At 40.3% G+C, this 19060-nt stretch overlaps 2 protein-coding genes across 7 annotated transcripts in view; one reads left to right on the top strand and one right to left on the bottom strand.

The window, feature by feature from the left end:
• The window catches only part of Ube2d3 (ubiquitin conjugating enzyme E2 D3), a 27956-nt gene extending 11404 nt beyond the window's left edge, over positions 1-16552 (bottom strand). Inside the window, exons 1-2 of one of the 6 annotated variants that reach the window (XM_029474946.1) lie at positions 16450-16552; positions 15004-15158 (exon numbers count right to left, since the gene is read on the bottom strand). In XM_029474946.1, the coding sequence (XP_029330806.1) occupies positions 15004-15027 (24 nt within the window). In that variant the 5' untranslated portion in view covers positions 15028-15158; positions 16450-16552. Of the gene's footprint in view, positions 1-15003; positions 15159-15938; positions 16082-16104; positions 16231-16369; positions 16429-16449 lie in introns of those variants that run through there. The other 5 variants (XM_021157299.2, XM_029474947.1, XM_029474945.1 and 2 more) reach the window with 5 other exon arrangements.
• Positions 15770-18830, top strand: LOC115030645 (formin-like protein 20). The gene is made up of 3 exons (XM_029475549.1): positions 15770-15934; positions 16036-16261; positions 18363-18830. Exons 1-3 carry the CDS (start codon positions 15770-15772, stop codon positions 18476-18478), a joined length of 507 nt encoding a protein of 168 aa, XP_029331409.1. The 3' UTR covers positions 18479-18830.
• Positions 18831-19060: the final 230 nt, after the last annotated feature.

Below are 19060 nucleotides of genomic sequence, written 5' to 3'. Positions count from 1 at the left end.
TTTATTAATGAGTACACTGCAGCTGTCTTCAGACACACCAGAAAGTGAATCAGATCCCATTACAGATGGTTGTGAGCCACCATGTGGTTGCTGGGGATTGAACTCAGGACCTCTGGAAGAGCAGTCAGTGCTCTTAACCACTGAGCCATGTCTCCAGCCCCCTCGTTCCTCGTTTTTTACCTATTCTTAAAACTCAAATTTGGAAGACAACTTTTCTAGGTAGAAGATACAATTTTCACAATTTCATACAAATGCATTTCCAATATACGCATTTATGTACCTAATCATTTGATGACGTACAATGCATGTAACAAGTATGTAATACTTTTATACAAAGTAGCTTATCTTAGACTTACATTTATCTCTATGGGCCAAATCAGTAAGCGCCATCTCCTTTTAATACCATGCCTCCAATATATTTATCCTACCTAAGTATGGAAATAGTCATTAAACCAAAACATGGCTGAATGCAGTCATAATTAGAAAGCAGTGTGTAGCTTGCCTCACATACGCCACGCCAAGCAATCTACCAACTACCTACATTTCCAGTCCAAATCAATTCTACCTGGTTTGGGCTCAATCTTCCAATATTAGCTAGTTGCCCTCTTTCCTTCCAAGTAGCCCAATAATATGTATAGCTTTTACTTAACTCCCGATTGTAAAAAATACAAAAACGGATTCACCTTGGCTGGTATCATCAATGTATCACATCAATTCATTGAACTGAACATATTAATCTTTCCTCAATAAATTTAATGAACAATTTTACAAAGTACAGGATATTCTGAATAAACCCACTGAATAAGCATGTATATTGTGTGAGTGGAAAAGAAATTTCCAATTTAAATTCCAGAAAAACAGCTATCTCATCAAAGAACACACAGAATCTTAGAGCTCGTTAAAAGCAAATAAGATCATCATTGTAAAGTAACAAATTCAAGAAAATGCTTATAGTGCTGATCTGATCTAATGTTTTAAATCCCTGACACCTTTCCCCATTGCCTGGAAATTCACAATACAGCAAATCTCCATTCTATTGGTTTAGGAGGCAAAGCATTATTTAAGGAGTAAGTTTTAGGCTTGAGACCATCCTGTTTCTGAAGACAATTACACACACAAAGACTGAAGCTGCCAACTAGGGGAGGAATGGGTTAAAAGCCTCCTATGTAAATGATGAACTTGAAGCATACCTCATACTGAAAATGTATCCTTAACAATTTCTTACATAACCAAGCTATTATGATTACAGAACACACTATACAGAATACATACATGTATGCCGTTCTACTCAGTGTTCTAGAAATCCAGAGACTTTCTGTTTAGCTTAAGTACTCAATTCAGTACTAATATTCATTTTGTATATTTTAGGTATGACTTATTGTATATGATGTACATGAATAAAAAAACACCTAGATTTCAAGGATGGATACTCTATACATGCTCTACTGTTAAACACTTTAAACCCAAGACCATATATAGTTTCTCATTCCCCTGCCTTACTTCCCAAGTACTGGAATTAAAGGTGTATGCTATCACTCCCACCCCCCCTCCCTTTATGGAAGAAAGTAATCATCTAACTTCAACTCTCACTTATGTCCTGCACCACTAAAACAACACTTAAGCTTCAGTAACTTCAAATTTCTAAAATGACCATCGGAGCCGGGCAGTGGTGGCGCACGCCTTTAATCCCAGCACTTGGGAGGCAGAGGCAGGCGGATTTCTGAGTCTGAGGTCACCACACCTGCTCAGAATTCTTTAACGTGTGATTAACTCTAAGACTGAGAAGCCTCATTTCCTAATCCTTTCCACACAAGCACCCCGCCCCTTAAAGGACTCAAAGCTCAATGATACAGAGGCTCAGATGTGAGCCTTATTAGTGAAACTTACTCTCCAACCTCTGTGAATGAAAATAACACTTGCTGTTTCTGCTGGCTGTATGGTATGCAACAATCAGGCTTGCTATGACAATAGCCTATGGACTAAGAAATAAGAAATGTGATGTAATTAGAAATGTGATAAGGCTTAACAGTCAACACTTATGGAAGGCATGATGGTACAATAATTTTAATCTCTTTTTCATAATACTAGTAGTTCTATTACTTCTTTAACTGTTGAGATTTTTATGCTTATGTGAAAGAATGGCTGATATGTCAAACATATCAGCAAATACAAATAGTATAATGCCAGACTGTACTAGATGGAATGAAAACAAGGCTGCTGCTTTTTCTCTTGTAACCCTGGAGACAGAACCCACAACTGCTTCACATACCCAAGGCAAGCTCTTTAGCAGTTTACCATGAGCTATATTCTCAACCCAAACACAAAACTTAGACCATTCAAGAGTATGGGAAAAAAATATCTCATTTTATTTCTGTGCATGTATGTGTATCTGAATGAATTGACCTTGGCTTCTACAGAAGCCAGAGGGCAACAGATTCTCTGGAATGGCAGTTATAGGCTGTTGTGAGGCATCTGATATGAGCCTGGGAATGGATTCTAGGCCTTGTGTAAGTGCTCTACACCAGAGTCATCTCTAGTCACCAACAATATCCTTTGAAATGAAGGAATTTCAGAAGCACTTTTTTTTTAAAAGATTTATTTATTTATTATATGTAAGTACACTGTAGCTGTCTTCAGACACTCCAGAAGAGGGCGCCAGATCTCGTTACGGATGGTTGTGAGCCACCATGTGGTTGCTGGGATTTGAACTCTGGACCTTGAGCAGTCGGGTGCTCTTACCCACTGAGCCATCTCACCAGCCCCAGAAGCACTTTTAAACTGTTGTTGTATCAAAAGTATAAAAAGGCTGGAGAGATGGCTCAGCAGTAAAGAGAGGACTGGTTGCTATGGAGGACTCAGGTTGAATTCCAGCACCTGACACCCTCTTCTGGTCTCTGTGTGCACCTACAACATGCGGTGTTCATACATAAACACATACACCTTAAAAAAAAATACAGTGGTTGTCAAAAATTTTTAAAAAGGGGGCTGGAGAGATGGCTCGGTGGTTAAGAGCACCGACTGCTCTTCCGAAGGTCCTGAGAACGAGCTCTGACGCCCTCTTCTGGTGCATCTGAAGACAGCTACAAGTGTACTTGAATATAATAAATATTTTAAAAAAAAAAAAAACCATACTGAGCAAAGCAGCATCAAACATGCCTTCTCCATCCTAATGCTGAGTACAATACAGAGTATCCCACCAAAAGTCCATAAGCAATGCTGTTTACTGCCTCAGTTTCAAAAGCTCACATGCAAGGTGACAAAGTTCCATTCAGACAAGGATTTGCCTTCTTTAAGCTTTCAGTCTATTAGAAATCTTTAAAACTGCCACTCAACTGGTACAGAAAAATATTCAGTTTTGGAAACTTTTAGTAAACTGAAATCATTTATGTGCACATATGCTTGTACACAGGCATGCAGGACCTGCGTTTGTGAGCTACCATGCTCACAAACTGTGAGCTGTGATGCTGTGAAGCAAAAAATTCTCCTGCAAGAACAGTGTTTTAACCATTGAGTACCTCTCCAGCCCCCACGGTGTTAACTGTTCTTATATTGTGCTTTGGAAAAGCAACAACAAAAGCCTTTCTTTCCTGTGTTACCCAGATTGGTCTCATGTGTTTAATCCTCCACCTCAGCATCCTGAATAGTGACTACAGTTGCGACCCCAATTAAAAATTAGATTTTAAATATAGCTTTTAAATAATGCCACTAAAATGCCTCTAGTTTGTTGTTTAATTTTTTTTTTTTTCCTTTTTTCTTTTTACAGACAGGGTTTCTCTGTGTAGTCCTGGCTGTCCTGGAACTCACTCTGTAGACCAGGTTGGCCTCAAACTCAGAAATCCTCCTGCATCTGCCTCCCAAGTTCTGGGATTAAAGATGTGCGCCACCATGCCTGGCTTGTTTACTATTAAGCAATAGTTGGTTGTGGTGGAAAACATGTGATCTCAGTAGTAAGGTTAAAGTAGGAATATCACTGGAAGTTGAAAGCAAGCAAGACTGCATCAAGACTTGGTTCATAAATGAATGGATCAATTCAACAATGAACTCATGTGGAAAGTAAGGATAACGCTAACAAGATTTTTGATGTAAAGAAATAAAGCATTAAGCCAGAATTAAGTAAATCTGGTTAGCATCTGGGTGAAAAAGGCAGGTAGGTAGATCCCACCCAGTTGAGTTAATCAGGATATGAAAATCTTGGTTGGGGAGGAAGCCCAAGATTAGGATTGGTTGGCATAACTCTGATGATAAAGTCCCAAGAATGTACTCTGAAATAACTCAACATTTAAGAAAAGACTGGGTACCTACCCTCCAAGTGACTAAAAAGCAGCAAGCAACAGATTTATAATGCTATTACCAATGAAGTAAACTTGACCATTAACTACTGTAAGAAGAATTGCTTAGGAATGACCAATCTAAGATTTAACTATGCTAACAAGTCAATTCAACAGACAGAATTGTCCTGATAAACACCTTTGCCATTCTGCTTCTCAAATATAGAGCCAGCTGCTTATATAGTAACTAAATAGCAAAAGATCCCTCAATCTACAATCTTAAATCCTTCACACACTTTGCCATGAGCATATGCCATACTACTTTCAACCTATTCAATAAGATAAAATTCACCTTAAACACTTAAACCTTTGATTAGTTTTACTGAAATATTGTATAGGGGAAACACATGAGGGGCTAGAGAAGTGGCCTAGTAGTTCCCAGTACTCAACACTACGCAGCTCATAACTACCTCTAACTCCAGATACAGGGAACCTAATGCCCTTTTCTTTTCTGGCCTTGGAAGGCAAGGTGCATCTCTTTCCACATGGACTCACCCTAAAGCCTTAAAAGAAAAAAACTTTAAAAGAAAATCATAATAGTTAAAAATGTTAATTACCTTAGGCAAGTGAGTTATTTTATAGGAATATTTGAGACAAGGAATGTCTCAGCCTTCATATGAACATACAGAATTTTCTAACAATTGCATATAAAGAAGATATTTTGAAGCCTAAGTCTAAAAACAGAATTCAGGTGTTACTTCATACATACCAGCTATGCCAAAGGTATTTTAGTGAATCTGGTTACAGGATGTTGGGTGTACAACCTTCAATGTAAAGGTATTTTCCTAAGAAGTCATGAATTTTGGACAGATCTTTTCAAGTATTTAAAAAAACTGGACTTTGTTGTTTATAAATTAATCAACTATGTAGTATTAAGCAAATAACTTTTTAAAATGCATCAGGTTTCAAGCTGGGTATAGCGATAATGCCTTTAATTCCCAGGAATGGCAAGTGGATCTCTATAAATGAATCCGAGTTTGAGGACAGCCTGGTTCATATAGTGAGTCTCAGACAGTCAGGGATACATAATAGAAAAACCCTATCTCAAACAACAAAAAGTTATCAAGTCTCACAGAAAAAGCTTGCCAATCCCAGGAAAACCCAAGTGTTTAACTATTGCCAACAATAGCAAACTCCATTACCTCTACTAAGTACTCACTGTACTTAAGACTTAAGGTGGTAAAAAAACAATTTGTATACTACCACCAAACCCTATGGCCGGTCCTGTCCCATAAAATAAGGATCTGAATTTTCAAATACTTAAATATTACCTGTGCAATACAAATGGCAAAAACCATTTAAAAGTAAGGCTGGGAGTATGTGCTTTCTTCAAATGTTATCAGTTTAGAACCTTTTAAACTACCTAACCTAGCTAAATTTATTATTTCCTATATTGTTTCCTCAATTCTAAAACAGCATTATCTTTTTTTTGGTTTTTCGAGACAGGGTTTCTCTGTGTAGCCCTGGCTGTCCTGGAACTCACTTTGTAGACCAGGCTTGCCTTGAACTCAGAAATCTGCCTGCCTCTGCCTCCCGAGTGCTGGGATTAAAGGCGTGCGCCACCACACCTGGCTAGGATTATCTTTTTTAATGTGAATTTTGAGAGGCGAAAAAGACTTGGAAGGGACAGCAGGTACATAACATACTCTAACAGACCATTTGCAAACCACCCATTTTGAAGCCAAGCCGTGGTAAGGCTTTTTGATTCACTTCTTTATTTATTAAACAACAGAACTGCTTCTGCTTCATATATATGCCAAATAAAATAGCCCTAGCTCATGTAAATAAATCTTCAGACTATATGATAAATTTAAGTAGTCTAAAATATCTTTTTAGAATTTTAATCTAAAATTTGAATCAAGTGTTAAAATGTTTTAAAAGTAAGTGACATTTGGAATAATCAGGAAATAGCTTGGTTGATCAAGTGCCTGCTTCACAAGCATGAGGAGGACACGAATTACCACTTCTCACATCCAGGCATAGTGGTAACACGAGTGCTAAGAAAAATATTTCTAAAACTTGCTGGTCAGTCCATCTACCCTAAGCAATAAGGCTGAAAAGCGCATCAAAGAAGATGGAGAGGGAAGAGAGTAAAGTTGATGTTGACCTCTGGTCTCTGTAACAGGCAGGCATATACATGTAAACACAAAAAATTTTCAGTAATGTTTGGCTTAAACAAAATATCCAATAAACAACTTTAAAATTATCTTACTTATAAAGATGGTCAGAAAATTGTAAAGTTAACTATAATACATCATAATACATCATGGTGCTATTTGACAAATCTTATAAGAAAACTACTTTTTCTACATGTCATTTGTGAATCAGTAAGCCTTTACAACTTCAGAAGGTTCAGCCTTTTATTTTCTTAACTTTAGGCTCTTTTTTATTTAAATCATCCCCCCCTTAAATTCCTAAACGTCTATTTCCCAAGTTTCCATGACCAAAAGATACCTCTGCAGCAATAATCAGTAAATCTGCTTTATATTCAACACAAACTTTAAGTTGAGGGTTTAAGTAACAAAAAGCAGCAACAGGTCTCAATTTTATCATTTGGGAGGTAAAGACGGAGGATTATGCTCATTTTGGGATATGTGTCTCAAATTAATTGGGTGGAAATGCTATCTAATCCTACTTGTGTTTTATGTAGTACCCAACAATCATAATCAGATCATGCTTTTGAGATAATAGTGGTATTTGAATTCTTAGTAGGTATTGATGGGTAATTAAGCAGGCATTTATCAAACTAGTAAGAGAAAGATGGGTATTAAAGAGAAAAACCCAGGTAATGGTAGGGATTTACAAAGTATACACAGCTTAGAAATTTTCCTAGAAGATCAAGCACTAATATAGTTTAATAATCAGAGATCAGTTAAGAAAAAGTTTTGATTAGGACTTTAAGAACACCCAAGCATATCCCAAAAGTAAGCAGTTCCTAGAGTTTTAAGCATGAACTGAATTTGTTGGAAATATACTAGAAGTATGCTATCAAAGGTTATAATCTTAAATCACATCTATTAGTTTGATCTACAAATATATTTTACTATAGATCAAACAAAATACATAACAGTGTTCACACCATCAATTGTGAATTCCCCTAAAGTTTTTACTGTTAAGTCTTCATCAAACTGTACTGAGTGCAGTCATACATCTTTCTGAAGTTATATGGACTTGCAAAAGACTATTTTTGCATGCATGTATGTCTGTGCACCATGTGTGTGCCTGGTACCTATGGAGGTCAGAGGGCATTGGATCCCCGGGAAGTGAAATGGTTGTGAGCCACTATAGACACTGGAAACAGAACCAAAGTCAAGAACAGATTGCCACCTCTCCAGTTCCAACTTATATGATCTTAAATGAAAGCTAATTGAGACAATAATCTATTTCACACACAGAACATTGGAATGTGTTCCTGCCAATTATTATATAGACTAATGAAACCAGAAACAGTTGTCTGGCAGATATTAGTAATTGCTAAAGGCCCTACCATCTCTTAGGAGCACAAAATAACCTATCAGAAAGAAGAAACTCTACTACCTATTTGGAAAGAATTATCTTTTCCTCAACTGCTTCTTTTGAAACTTGGCAATCACATGGTTTACAGGGAGAGCTAAGCCCATTTCCTACTGGCAAGCTATTTTTCTGAGAGACTCACTAAGAAGCCAAGAAGGCCCCTCTACCCTTTTCCAATCCAGAAAAGATCCTAAAAGCTCTCCATGGTCTAGTTCACCTCATTAGGTTAAAACCACACAAAAGTATTTAGTACTGCAACTAACACCACATATCTGAACTATCTATTTTTTGTACACTTTCTGCTTAACTTGTAAGCAGCACAGCAAAACTTTGTGTATACTAAACAAAACTCTGAAAAGAGCAACAGGTATAATTATATTCTTAAAGGTTAGTGTGTGTGTGTGTGTGTGTGTGTGTGTGTGTGTGTTGTGTGTGCAAGAGTGTTTGCCCAAGGAGACCAGAAGAGTATGTTAGATGCCCTGGAACTGAGCTATAGTTGTTAACTGCCATGTGGATGCTGGAACTGAATAATCCTGGTCTTCTATAAAGAGCAAGTGCTCCTGACTGCTCAGCTATCTCTCAAACCCTCAAATTTTTGTTCAAAAGAATTTTTCTGAGGTATTTCTAAGAGAAAGCTCATAGAATTTAAAAGGATCCTTACCCTAACCATTATGGGACAGAGGATCTCTTTTGACAGTTCATTGTTGAAAATAGGAAATGGCTGACAGCAAGACTTAATACTTACACATAATACTCTGATTTTCTTTCCCCATGTTTGCACCTTTATTATCCCAGTATCTTAGATGTGATGGGCTGTGCTGTCAATAAGATAACCAACCTAAAACTATAATAACAGCTGACCAAATTCTTAAAAACACTAAAAAACCCAAAGGAAAAATACTGGAAAAACAATATGATCGGTACATTCAGAGCACTTTATAAATAGAAATATAAGATTTGTGAATGAAGCTGTACAATTATATCAGGTAAGCCTCAATAAAGATTCCATGTCTCTTATCATAATTTATCTCAGACCTACGAATTTATTCTCAATGACAAACATTACTTATGTGTCATATCAACACAGCCAAAGGAAAGCACTTACTAAGGGGAAGAATGTATTAGTAACCTGTCATTAAGACCCAACTCCATAAACCTATTCAACTTTGCAGAGTTCTGCTACAACCCAAAAGGCCTATCAAATTTTAATTCAATACAGCAACACCACCAAATTCATGGATTAAATCCTATATACAGTGTATCACTACTGACCCACCCCTTCCTAGTATCAGTTGTTCCAATCTGACACCACCTTGTATTTCAGCATATCAGGGTAAAAGGTAGTAACAAATTTTCTATCAGAAACTAATATTCTTCAAAGTTAATTTCCTGTTTACTTAGTTCAGTTTTCTAGAAGTAAACCTGATTTGACTTACAACAGAATCAAGACAGTCCTTGCTGTAATACCTAGTCTGAGTAACACTACTTAAATAAAGACAGGAGGCAGGAATAAAAAAAAAACCTCTAAAAAGTGTTGAGATTAAAAAAAAAAAAAACACCCTCAGCTGCTCATTACAACTGCATTACAAACTGAGTTTCTTTTATCAATTCTTATGAAGAATTGATCGTTTAGTTACTTACATATTTATTGATACCATGTACCTATTTATTGGTATCTGTTATATTTGGTATTTACTTATATCCCAGAAATTGATTTCTGAGATAAGTCTCAGAAATGTGCGGTTGCTTGCAATAAATTTCAGAAGATACTTGGCAAAAAATTCTGATCTGAACAAACTACAGAATCGTAGACAAAGATTCAAAAGGAATTATCCCTTAGTTGGCACAGTCTAGACAGGGGGATGAAGTTTGAGCAAGCCCAGAAAGTGACTCCACTGCAAGAAGCCAAAAACACAAACCACAACTCACACCCCCTTTAAACCCAGTTTGTTTGTAACCTTTCCAGAGGAAACCTGAGTTTTTTTATTGTATGGATTAAAAGGTAGGTTCTGTGTACTATGCTGCCTTACATCACAGACAAGGCATTAGCTTCCTGTTTAGTTCTAATTATAGGTGAGACAAGTATGTTTATTAGACAAGGTTCTAAGAATGGCCTGAGTGAATAATACTACAGTTTTCTTTCTTTAGATCACCCTTGAAGGTAAGTCACTTAAGATTATTCAAAACTAGGCCTAGTGACATGCAAATTTAGCTCTACTAAAGTTTTATCTCAGAAAAATCTTTTTGTAAGCAGTTTTGAATAGACCAAGAAGAAAGCTTTAATCCATGAAATCAAGTCAGGCATTTAGTAGACATGAAAAACAAAAACTTAGCTGTCTACTGGTAGTTAATATCCATTTGTTAGGATTAATGTGAATAAGCATTTCCATCCTGAAACATCTAAACAAGAAATACTAAGTCACAACTGAGAGAAATCAAAACACTTTAGGACAAATGTAGCTATGAAAAGTTATCTGAAAGGTCCCTAGATAATAAACTCACATGTCTAAACAAGGTATAAAATATAAACTTTTGCCCTTCTTTACCCTACATTAACAAGCTTGAGGACATTTTGTTTTATGTTGCAGACAGTACATTCCCAAAGTGACCTCCAATTTATATTGCCATACCTAAGTGTATGCATATATACTAGTTGCCTGAGTTTTAAAATTAGAATATTGTAAGGCAGACTTGGTTGGACACTTAAGAGATTAAATGCACTCATTAACACTAGTGAAATTTTAACTAAGATCTTAATAACAAACTCACAAAACTATTCAGATACAGGGTGACAGAATTTTGATAAACCTTTGAAAATACGTTGTACAAATAAACATACTGTGTTTGATGTTTGTATTTTTCCAACCAAAGCAGAGATTCTTGATTTCTTAAATGCAATTATAACCCCAGTGAAATACCAATTAAGTTAACCCCAAAGAGGTTTCTTTTTCTTTTGTTTTTTGAGACAGTGCCGCTTCTGTTGTTATGGAACTCACTCTGTGACCAGGCAGGCTGTGAATTTACAGATGCACGTGCCTCTGTCACCCTGGGATTAAAGGTGTGCACCACTGCCCAGCTCCACCACAAGTTTCTAAGTGCAAGTTCAGAATTCTCTAATGAACAATTTCACAATTTATATGTTTCTAGAGATGAAGATGTAATCCTTAAAAATCTAGAATCTTCTGAAATAAAAATGTAGTAATGTCAAAAACCTATCTAAGCAATAGATCTTATAGTCAGCAATAGAAGAAATTTTTATTAAAAACCACAAAGCAGCTGGATTTGGTGGCATCCTGTAATCCCAGATGGGAGACAGAGGCAGGGCTGCTCTAAATCCAAGGCCAATGCTTTGACAATGTAGTCAAAATCCATCTCAGAAAACAAAGTGCAAAAATAAATTAAACCAATAGATAAATACAGGCTGGGACAGGAGTTCCAGGCAAGCCTTTATGTGACACACTGCCTCAAAATGTAATCTGATAATTTTTCTTTTCTCTTTTAGAAAGCTATGGCTGATGAGATGGCTCATGGTTTGTTAAGACACTTGCCCAGATGAAATGACAATCTGAGCTCAATCTCCAGAAGCCATGGTAAAAGTAGGGATCTGACTACAGATGTCCTCTGAACTCCACAGCCATGCAAAGTGCTCCCTGCCAACTAATAGCACACCCCTCATGAATCCAATAAAGAAAAAATTCTTTGAGAATTGATTTGGACTTTTAAGAGACACCCAAACCTAGGAAGTAATAAGTAAAATTTGACAATATAGTTAAATTTATACAGGTAGCTTTCACCAGTGCTATGCAGGGTATTCAACTTAACCTTTATCTGCATAACAAACACTGGGTAAGCATGATGATGAAAGATAAGGATAGTGTGTCACAACTGCTTTTATCAAACTCAACACTGGGATCACTGATCGTCAGCAGCCCTCACTCACCTAAGTGTTCTTTACAGTATAAATAAACTTTGGGAACCAAATAAACAAAACAAAAACAAAATCAGGACCACAGGAAAAGCCTGTTAGCTTACAAAACTTGAAATACTATTTTGTTTACTTTAAAAGAATCCCAGCAGTTAACCAACACAGCAGTTTCTAGTCCTTAAGGAAACTACACAAGACTACATTTTATTCATCTTCATTTATAAATTAGTTGAAACATTAAAAAGAAAATCAGCCTCATATTTATATGAGGTAGAAGACAGTGTATTTCACACACACACACACAAAATCCACATTCATCTAGTAGGAATTTTAATGGTCCAAAATTCAGTTTTTTGTTTTTTTTTCTGGAGATCATCTTATTAGAAATCTATTACTAGTAGTGTGATTGAACAAGTCAAAAGTTAACTTTTTTGTCTGTTACCTCAGGGAATATCTCATATGGCTGCCTTGAGGCCTATTACACATGAGAACCTATGCTAGGTCTTAACTATCACAAAAACCCTAAAAAGATGCAGTTGTTGTCAGAACAACTTGGAATTAGATAGAAGGCCTGGGTCTTAATCCCAACTTGGTTACATCGACACCTGGGCGGGTGTTATTTATTTTACAGTCAATTTCCTTTATAGTGAAGAGGTCAACTGTACCTGTGTTTTTACATAAGAAAAACTACTTAAAGAGTTATGAAACATTACAAATACTTAACATAAATTTTTGTTTGATTGTTTCATGCTTGATCTCCAAAGTTCTCCAAGTGCCCCAAAAATGTCATTTTGCTTTGTAGCAGAAATTTTTCTTAATGCTTCAAAAATACAGGTTTGGAATTCAGTTTCTAAAATACCCATTTAATAACAGCACCATACTACAATTTGGTCCAAATAACAAATACAGCAAAAGAATACATGTATGGTTATTTGGGCAGCTAAGAAATAATCAAGCAAATACACAAAAGAAAAAAAACATATCTATCTATATAGAAGATAATAAGTTTCAACTTATACCAGTTTATCACTAAAGCTCACAGTTTTATATATAAACACTTTAAGAAATACTAAATGGCTTGTTAATTTGTTAATACTTGTTTAGGGAGAACCCAAAAAATAAATTCTAAAGAGAATAATACAAAAAAACCTCATGACAGTGTCAAATTGGCCCCTTATTTTTAAGAGAAGTAAGTAGCCTTTCAAAAACTATGCCAGCATTTGGGTGCCATTATTTTTTGTTTTTTAAGTAGCCTCATGATTCTGACAATATCTGAAGGAAAAAAACCTGATATGCTTGAAATCAGGTTGAATCAGCCATTTGGTATATCAAGTTTTCGAATATAAGGAAATTTACCTGTGAAGTATCAATACATAATTCTTTAAACTTGTAAAATCTGTTTTCCCTTGCCATCCCAGTATCTAGAAAAATTCTTGGTATAGATTAGGCAAATGGATAAACTTGCTTAGAGCCTGATTCTATCTCGTGTTATTTTACTACAAATGTTTACACTTAACCATTACTGCCTTGCTAGAGCTTAAGTCATTAAAATGGTGCCAGAGCAGCTGGGTATCACCTGTAAAAGAAAAAAATCTGTAAGACCTCCCTTTAAAATGTTCTGTTTTACACTTATAAGAAGCTATAGATCTGAATTTTGATTAGCACTGAATGTTACAGTTTCCATATTAGTTATGCTGCAAAGCACAACAATGCATCTCTAAAGTGAGGTTGACCCTCAAAACTGTCACACTAAGTGGTAATTTTAATGTTATCTTCTATTATCTATTTGAAGTCTTGAATACTAAGGTTTTCTTTCTCTTTGCATTATCATTGAAAATACAGTTAATTGTTTTGCAGAAAACTACAAAGATTACCCAGAGACAGACTAAGAATTCAAGATTTCAACATCAATATATACAGGTTAGACTTAACTTCATGAAACAGCTTTTCCAATCAAACTGGTCAGGTTATACATATTAAATAACTACAAATAAAGTAGTATTAGATCCTACCACAGTCATTTTAAGTCCTTGCCTTTCCACAGAACTCTTTAAAAACTGTGTTAATAAGCCAAAGTTTCTAATCCTTGGAGAACCTTCCCATTTTGTCTTTTCTATTAAGACTGAGTTTATTCCACAACATTTTTTTCAAGTTAGCTGTAAATACTCCACCCTCTCGATTGTGAAAGAACCAAATACAAAACACACACACATACACGCACAGAAACTTAGTCTGAGAGTTTGAATTTAGGTTAAGTCTTGGGGGCAGAGGCTGTGAGAGCTCCCTACAACAGGATAAAAAACGTTTAACGCTAACAGAGAACATTATCTTAAATAGAAAAGGAGATGCCGGAAAGAACCCGAGCCAGTTAAAGCAGCCGCCATCTTAAAATGCGGGATAGAAGTTAGAGCAAGAAAATGAGACTAAACCACTGGAGAGGTGGATCCACTCGCAAAATATTTCTGAAAAAAATTCTAGTTCTTGACAACTTATCAAACTACATCGACTTGCTCAAACAATCCTCTTTAAAGAAGGGTTTAAAGCAAAAACAGTCCCTCCATCCAGTTTCCCTGCACTGTCAACCCCCACCCTCGGGATCTTTCAGAAGGCTTTTTACACGGTTCCCGGTGCCTCAGATAAATAGCTTCGGGTGAGAGCAGCGACCACACAACACAGGAAGTGGCAACAGTGTCGGGCCACCTCCTCCCAACCCTACTTACTCTTGTGTAACTGCCCAGATTTGGTTAAGCTTCTGAACAGACTTCGTCACCACATTTTAGCGAACTGAGGTATGTTTGTCATACCCAGACTCTCAGTCAAGTTTGGAACAAAACGTTTTTCATCTGTTACATTCCTTTCTTTAGAATGCCAATAAGCCTTAGTAGCTGTAATAAGTTTTGAAGAACCAAGACTAGGAACCAGTACCATGACATTTGCCGAGGGCCTGTACACAATTCTACTTCCCAAACCTCTTAGGCAAAAAACCGAGGAGCCGAATAGCCACGCTCCCTCACCCATACTTACAGATTCTAGTGAAAGAAGCTAACATATTGCTTACCCAAACCATTCAGTTCCCTATCTTACAGCTCATTTCAAAGTGCACCTGCCTTTTCTTAACCCAAGAAAAGGTATTTTCAGAATTGTATCCACCAGCAGCCCCATGATTTTTTTCCTCTGGGCCCCAAGCCTCCTTTCTTCCCACGACCCTGTCGGCACCATTTAGTCCAAACTGCTCACCTTATTAATCCGTTTCAGCGCCATAGTCTGTGCTTTTCGCCGGGCTTCTCACTATCCCGAGGTGTACTCAAAGGTCCGGCCAAAACTCTTGATTATCCCGGCGGCGGGGAAGGGTTGTCTCTTCTTCTCACACCGGCTCTGCCAGACACAGGCGCCTTTTTGCAAAAACGGAGCAGGTCAGCGACTCGCCAGGGCCTTGGAGAAACCCTGCTGACTCCAGAACCCTGAAAACCGCCGCGATCCGGGCAGGGCGGGGCGGGGTGGCGGAGCCACCAGCTACCGAGATCCGCGCTTCGCCCCAGAGAGGGCGAGGGTGACGGGAAGCGCCGAGAGAGATGGTTACAAGTTTAACTTCCCGGCCTCTTGAAAGGAAGACGAGCCCCGGGTGGGAGAGGAAGAGGCGGAGGAGAAAGGGGTGGGTGCGGGGCAGGGTCCAGAGCCGGGCAGAGGAGGAGCCGGGGCCTAGTCGGCGCTAGGCCGGCGTCACTCGGGCAGAGAAAGGCAAGGGGGAGGGGAGCGGGCGGCTCCGGACCGACGCCGGGCTCCTTTCGGTTTCGGCTCCAAGGGACAGCGAGCCAGCACAAGGCAATGGGCCCCGGGTGCGCTCCCGTCCCCACAGCGAGGGCTGTTCTGGGTCGCCCCTGACACCACCGTACTCTCCGCCTCGCAGCGCGCTCCTGCGTGCGCGCGCCCGCCCGCTCGCTCGCTCGCCCGCCCGGCCACCACGCGCCCGGCGGCCGCGGAGCTCCGGCGCGAGGACGCGCCCATGCCCCCTCCCCCTGCGGCCGGGCCCCGGCTCCGCCGCCGGCCTCTCCCCACCCTACCCCACCCAGCCCCGAGGGCTGCCCGCTCGGGCCGCCCACAGCCCCCCGGGCACCGCGCCGGCCCCGGCCCGTCTCCCTCCCCTTTCCCGAGCTGTCCACACCCACGCGTACAGAGGGCCGGGGCCTCCCTCGAGCTGCGGCCTCGGCCTCCTCCCCGCGCGGCAGCTGGTGCCTCCCCGGCCCTACGGGGCTCACGCGCACGGCACAGCCACAAGATGTCCGCTCTGACGGAACTACTGCCAGCTGCCACGCTCCGCCCCTCCCCCCGCCTATTCACCGCCGCGTATCCGTCCGCCAACGCCGCCGTCGCGAGCGCGGGGCGAGCCGAGGGGTTCAAGGGGAGCGGTTTGCCTCCCTCGCCCGGGCCGAGTGGACGTGCCGCCCGCTTGCCGTCTCCCTGTCGGAACAGCACCTTCTCGCTAAAGCGATCGGAGGTCGGGCCGGGAGGGCGGGGGACGGAGGCGGGTCATGGGCTGAGGGGGAGGGTAGGCGAGTGGCGGAAACCCTTAAACTCAGAGAAGCATCGAGAACCGGAAGGAGACCTTAGGAGGAAGGTAATGGAAGCGGCAGCTGCGCGGTCGAGGCCCCACGCCCCTCCCTGAGTGGCCCCCCGTTTCCTCACTTGGGATGGAGGTGGCGGATCTCGCGAGAACCTCGTGGCAGGCTCGCCGGAGCTCCCGGTCTGCAATGACTTAAGGGCAGTTTTGTGCTCTCTTCCTGGCTCGGGACCCGCCCCCAAATCCGCAAGTTATCGCGAGATGCGCCGGCAAAACCCCCCTCCACCCCCCACGGGCTCTTACTGGGCGGATCTTGCGCGGGAAGCACCGCCCCTGAGTGCTTATGCTAGTGGGCGGGAGAGGAAATGGAATTCCCCCGGCCGGCCGTCGCGCGCCGACACGGCCCTCCCCCGGGCGTCCAATCGGGGAGGTGCTGTGGGCGGGGCCGCGGGGAGACTAGATGCCTTAGTCAAGGTGGAGTCGGTTCACGGCTTCTGCCGGTCCAGGTGATGGAGATTTCTTCCCGAGCTCCTCAGAGAGGGCTGAGCAGCGCGAAGAAGCTCCCCTCAAATTAGGAACAGCAAATTAAAACAGATCCAGGATGAGTGCTGATCGCACCGCCAAGTGCGGACACATGCGCGTTGTTAACCCCGAGGGGCCAATCTGAGAGCAGCGGCCTGCAGGGTTCTGCGTTTGCATAGCCTTAACAATACAGCTTTATTGTGATCGGATTGGGTAGAGCCTTGGAAAGGCAAAGTTAAGTATGGAACCGCAAGAGGAATATCCTAGAATCGTCTTTTCCTTCTGCTGTTTCAGTTTTTGAGCCCCAAAGTGACAAAATATTAGGGAATCGGTCTGGATTAAATCCTGGGGGTGGGATCTGTTAAGTGTGCCACTGCCCTGTTTTAGTCTGCCCTGCATAAAATGTAGAGGGCCGTTTGTCATCGAGAGTACTCTTTGGGTAAAAAGTAAGACTTTTAACTTTTGAAAGACATCCAAAAAGATCAACATGTTTAGGGTTTTCTAGTATCCTTAAATGACTCTACTTAAAGTGGAGGTCCTTCAGGACTACATGGAAATAATTTGAATTTTGAGAACCTGTTGCAGGCAATATTCCACAAGTAAAATGTTAAAGTCAATGTATAGCCGAAGAGTGACGTGTATACCATAGGTAATATCACTAGAGCAGTTAACGGAATGCAGCTGCCTCAACTACTCTCCACAGGAACACCTGGAGTCTTGTTTAAAATGCTGATTTTTATTTAGTAGGCCCGAGCAGAGGCCCGAGATTAGACTTACAACAAGCACCCAAGTGATAGAGATTACTTCATCAGAACCATTTTCTGAGTTAGTAAAACCCTCATTACTTACCTCATGCCCTACTGGACACCTCTGACCCTTTCTCCTCCCTGAACAGCCCATTATTCTCTCCTGGCTAACCAGTAGACACAAAGCAAAGAGTTAAGCATGGGGGTGGGAGGAGAACCCCAGATCTGAGTTCTTGCTTATTGCTTTCTATTTATGATACTGGTCTGGTTCCACATATTATAGGTTTGTTTCTTCACCACCACGTTAGATGTAATAATGCCTGTCCTTTGTCACAAAGTTGCTGTGTTTTAATGTCATAATGTGAAAAGACACTGTAGGCTGTTATTGGTTATATCAATGCTGTTTTAAGATAGCGTACAAATAATGGGTTCCCCTGTGACAGTGTCATGTATATGTCACACTTTGTTCTTGTTACCCTACACACACTGCTGCTCCTCCTTGCTATCAGTCACAACTCAGATATTTAACAGGCCAGTGTGAATGTGAAACATTTTGAAATATATATATATGTATATTAAAATAGATTATATCTATGAAAATTATGTGCCGGGCATGACACTTGTTCTCTTTTACAAATGAAGAAACTGGGCACAGATTGCTGTTACACCAAGGGGACAGAGCTATTAAGTGGGAGAAGTGGAATTTGAATGTAAGTATTCAATTTCAGAGTCGTTTGTTTGGCTTCTCTTTCCCTTGGTTTGTTTTTCAGAAGCCAGGGTGCACAGATTAGTGAGGACTACTGGGACCTACCAACCAGAAACTCAACACACGGGGAGGACAATGAAGCAGACTTCAAAGAAACCAGTTCCTGTTGCCCTCATCTAACAAGCTTCAACAGAGAAGTACACTGACACTTTACTGCTATGCAATAAAGCACAGCAAACCGGGAAAAATTGTGGTCAGAGTTCTTATATCTAAGAGTATGTGGGCAGTTCAGTAGAGCTGTTGACCCTGCTCAAATGTTTCATATGTGAATCCACCCTCACATACTCGGAAATTCATACTCTAGATGAGACATTGGAAGTAGTCAGCGTTAAAGAAAAGCAAACATGGTATGAGGGATTTTAATAGACGCTATAGTGTCTAGGAATATAGGTCAATTGGTACAATGTCTGTTTAGCATGCATGAAGCCCAAGGTTCAGTTCCTAGCACCTATAAAAAGGAATGGTAGCAGCATAGCTATAATCCCGGTCCTTGAACTTGAGTGTGTGTGTGTGTGTGTGTGTGGGGGGGGGGGTTGGAGTTTCTCCTTACCTTGTATCTAGTTCAAGGTCTGCTTGAGATGTGTAAGACCCTAACTGAAGAAATAAAACACAGTAGGGTCTAGTTGGTTAATAAAGACCCAAACTTTGAATTGATGATAAGGGAAATGATATGTCTAGTATTTATTAGAATTGTAATGTGGT

This window comes from Mus caroli, chromosome 3 (assembly GCF_900094665.2).
Source record: "Mus caroli chromosome 3, CAROLI_EIJ_v1.1, whole genome shotgun sequence".
Lineage (NCBI taxonomy): Eukaryota > Metazoa > Chordata > Mammalia > Rodentia > Muridae > Mus > Mus caroli.
This window is presented reverse-complemented; position numbering and strand designations above follow the sequence as displayed.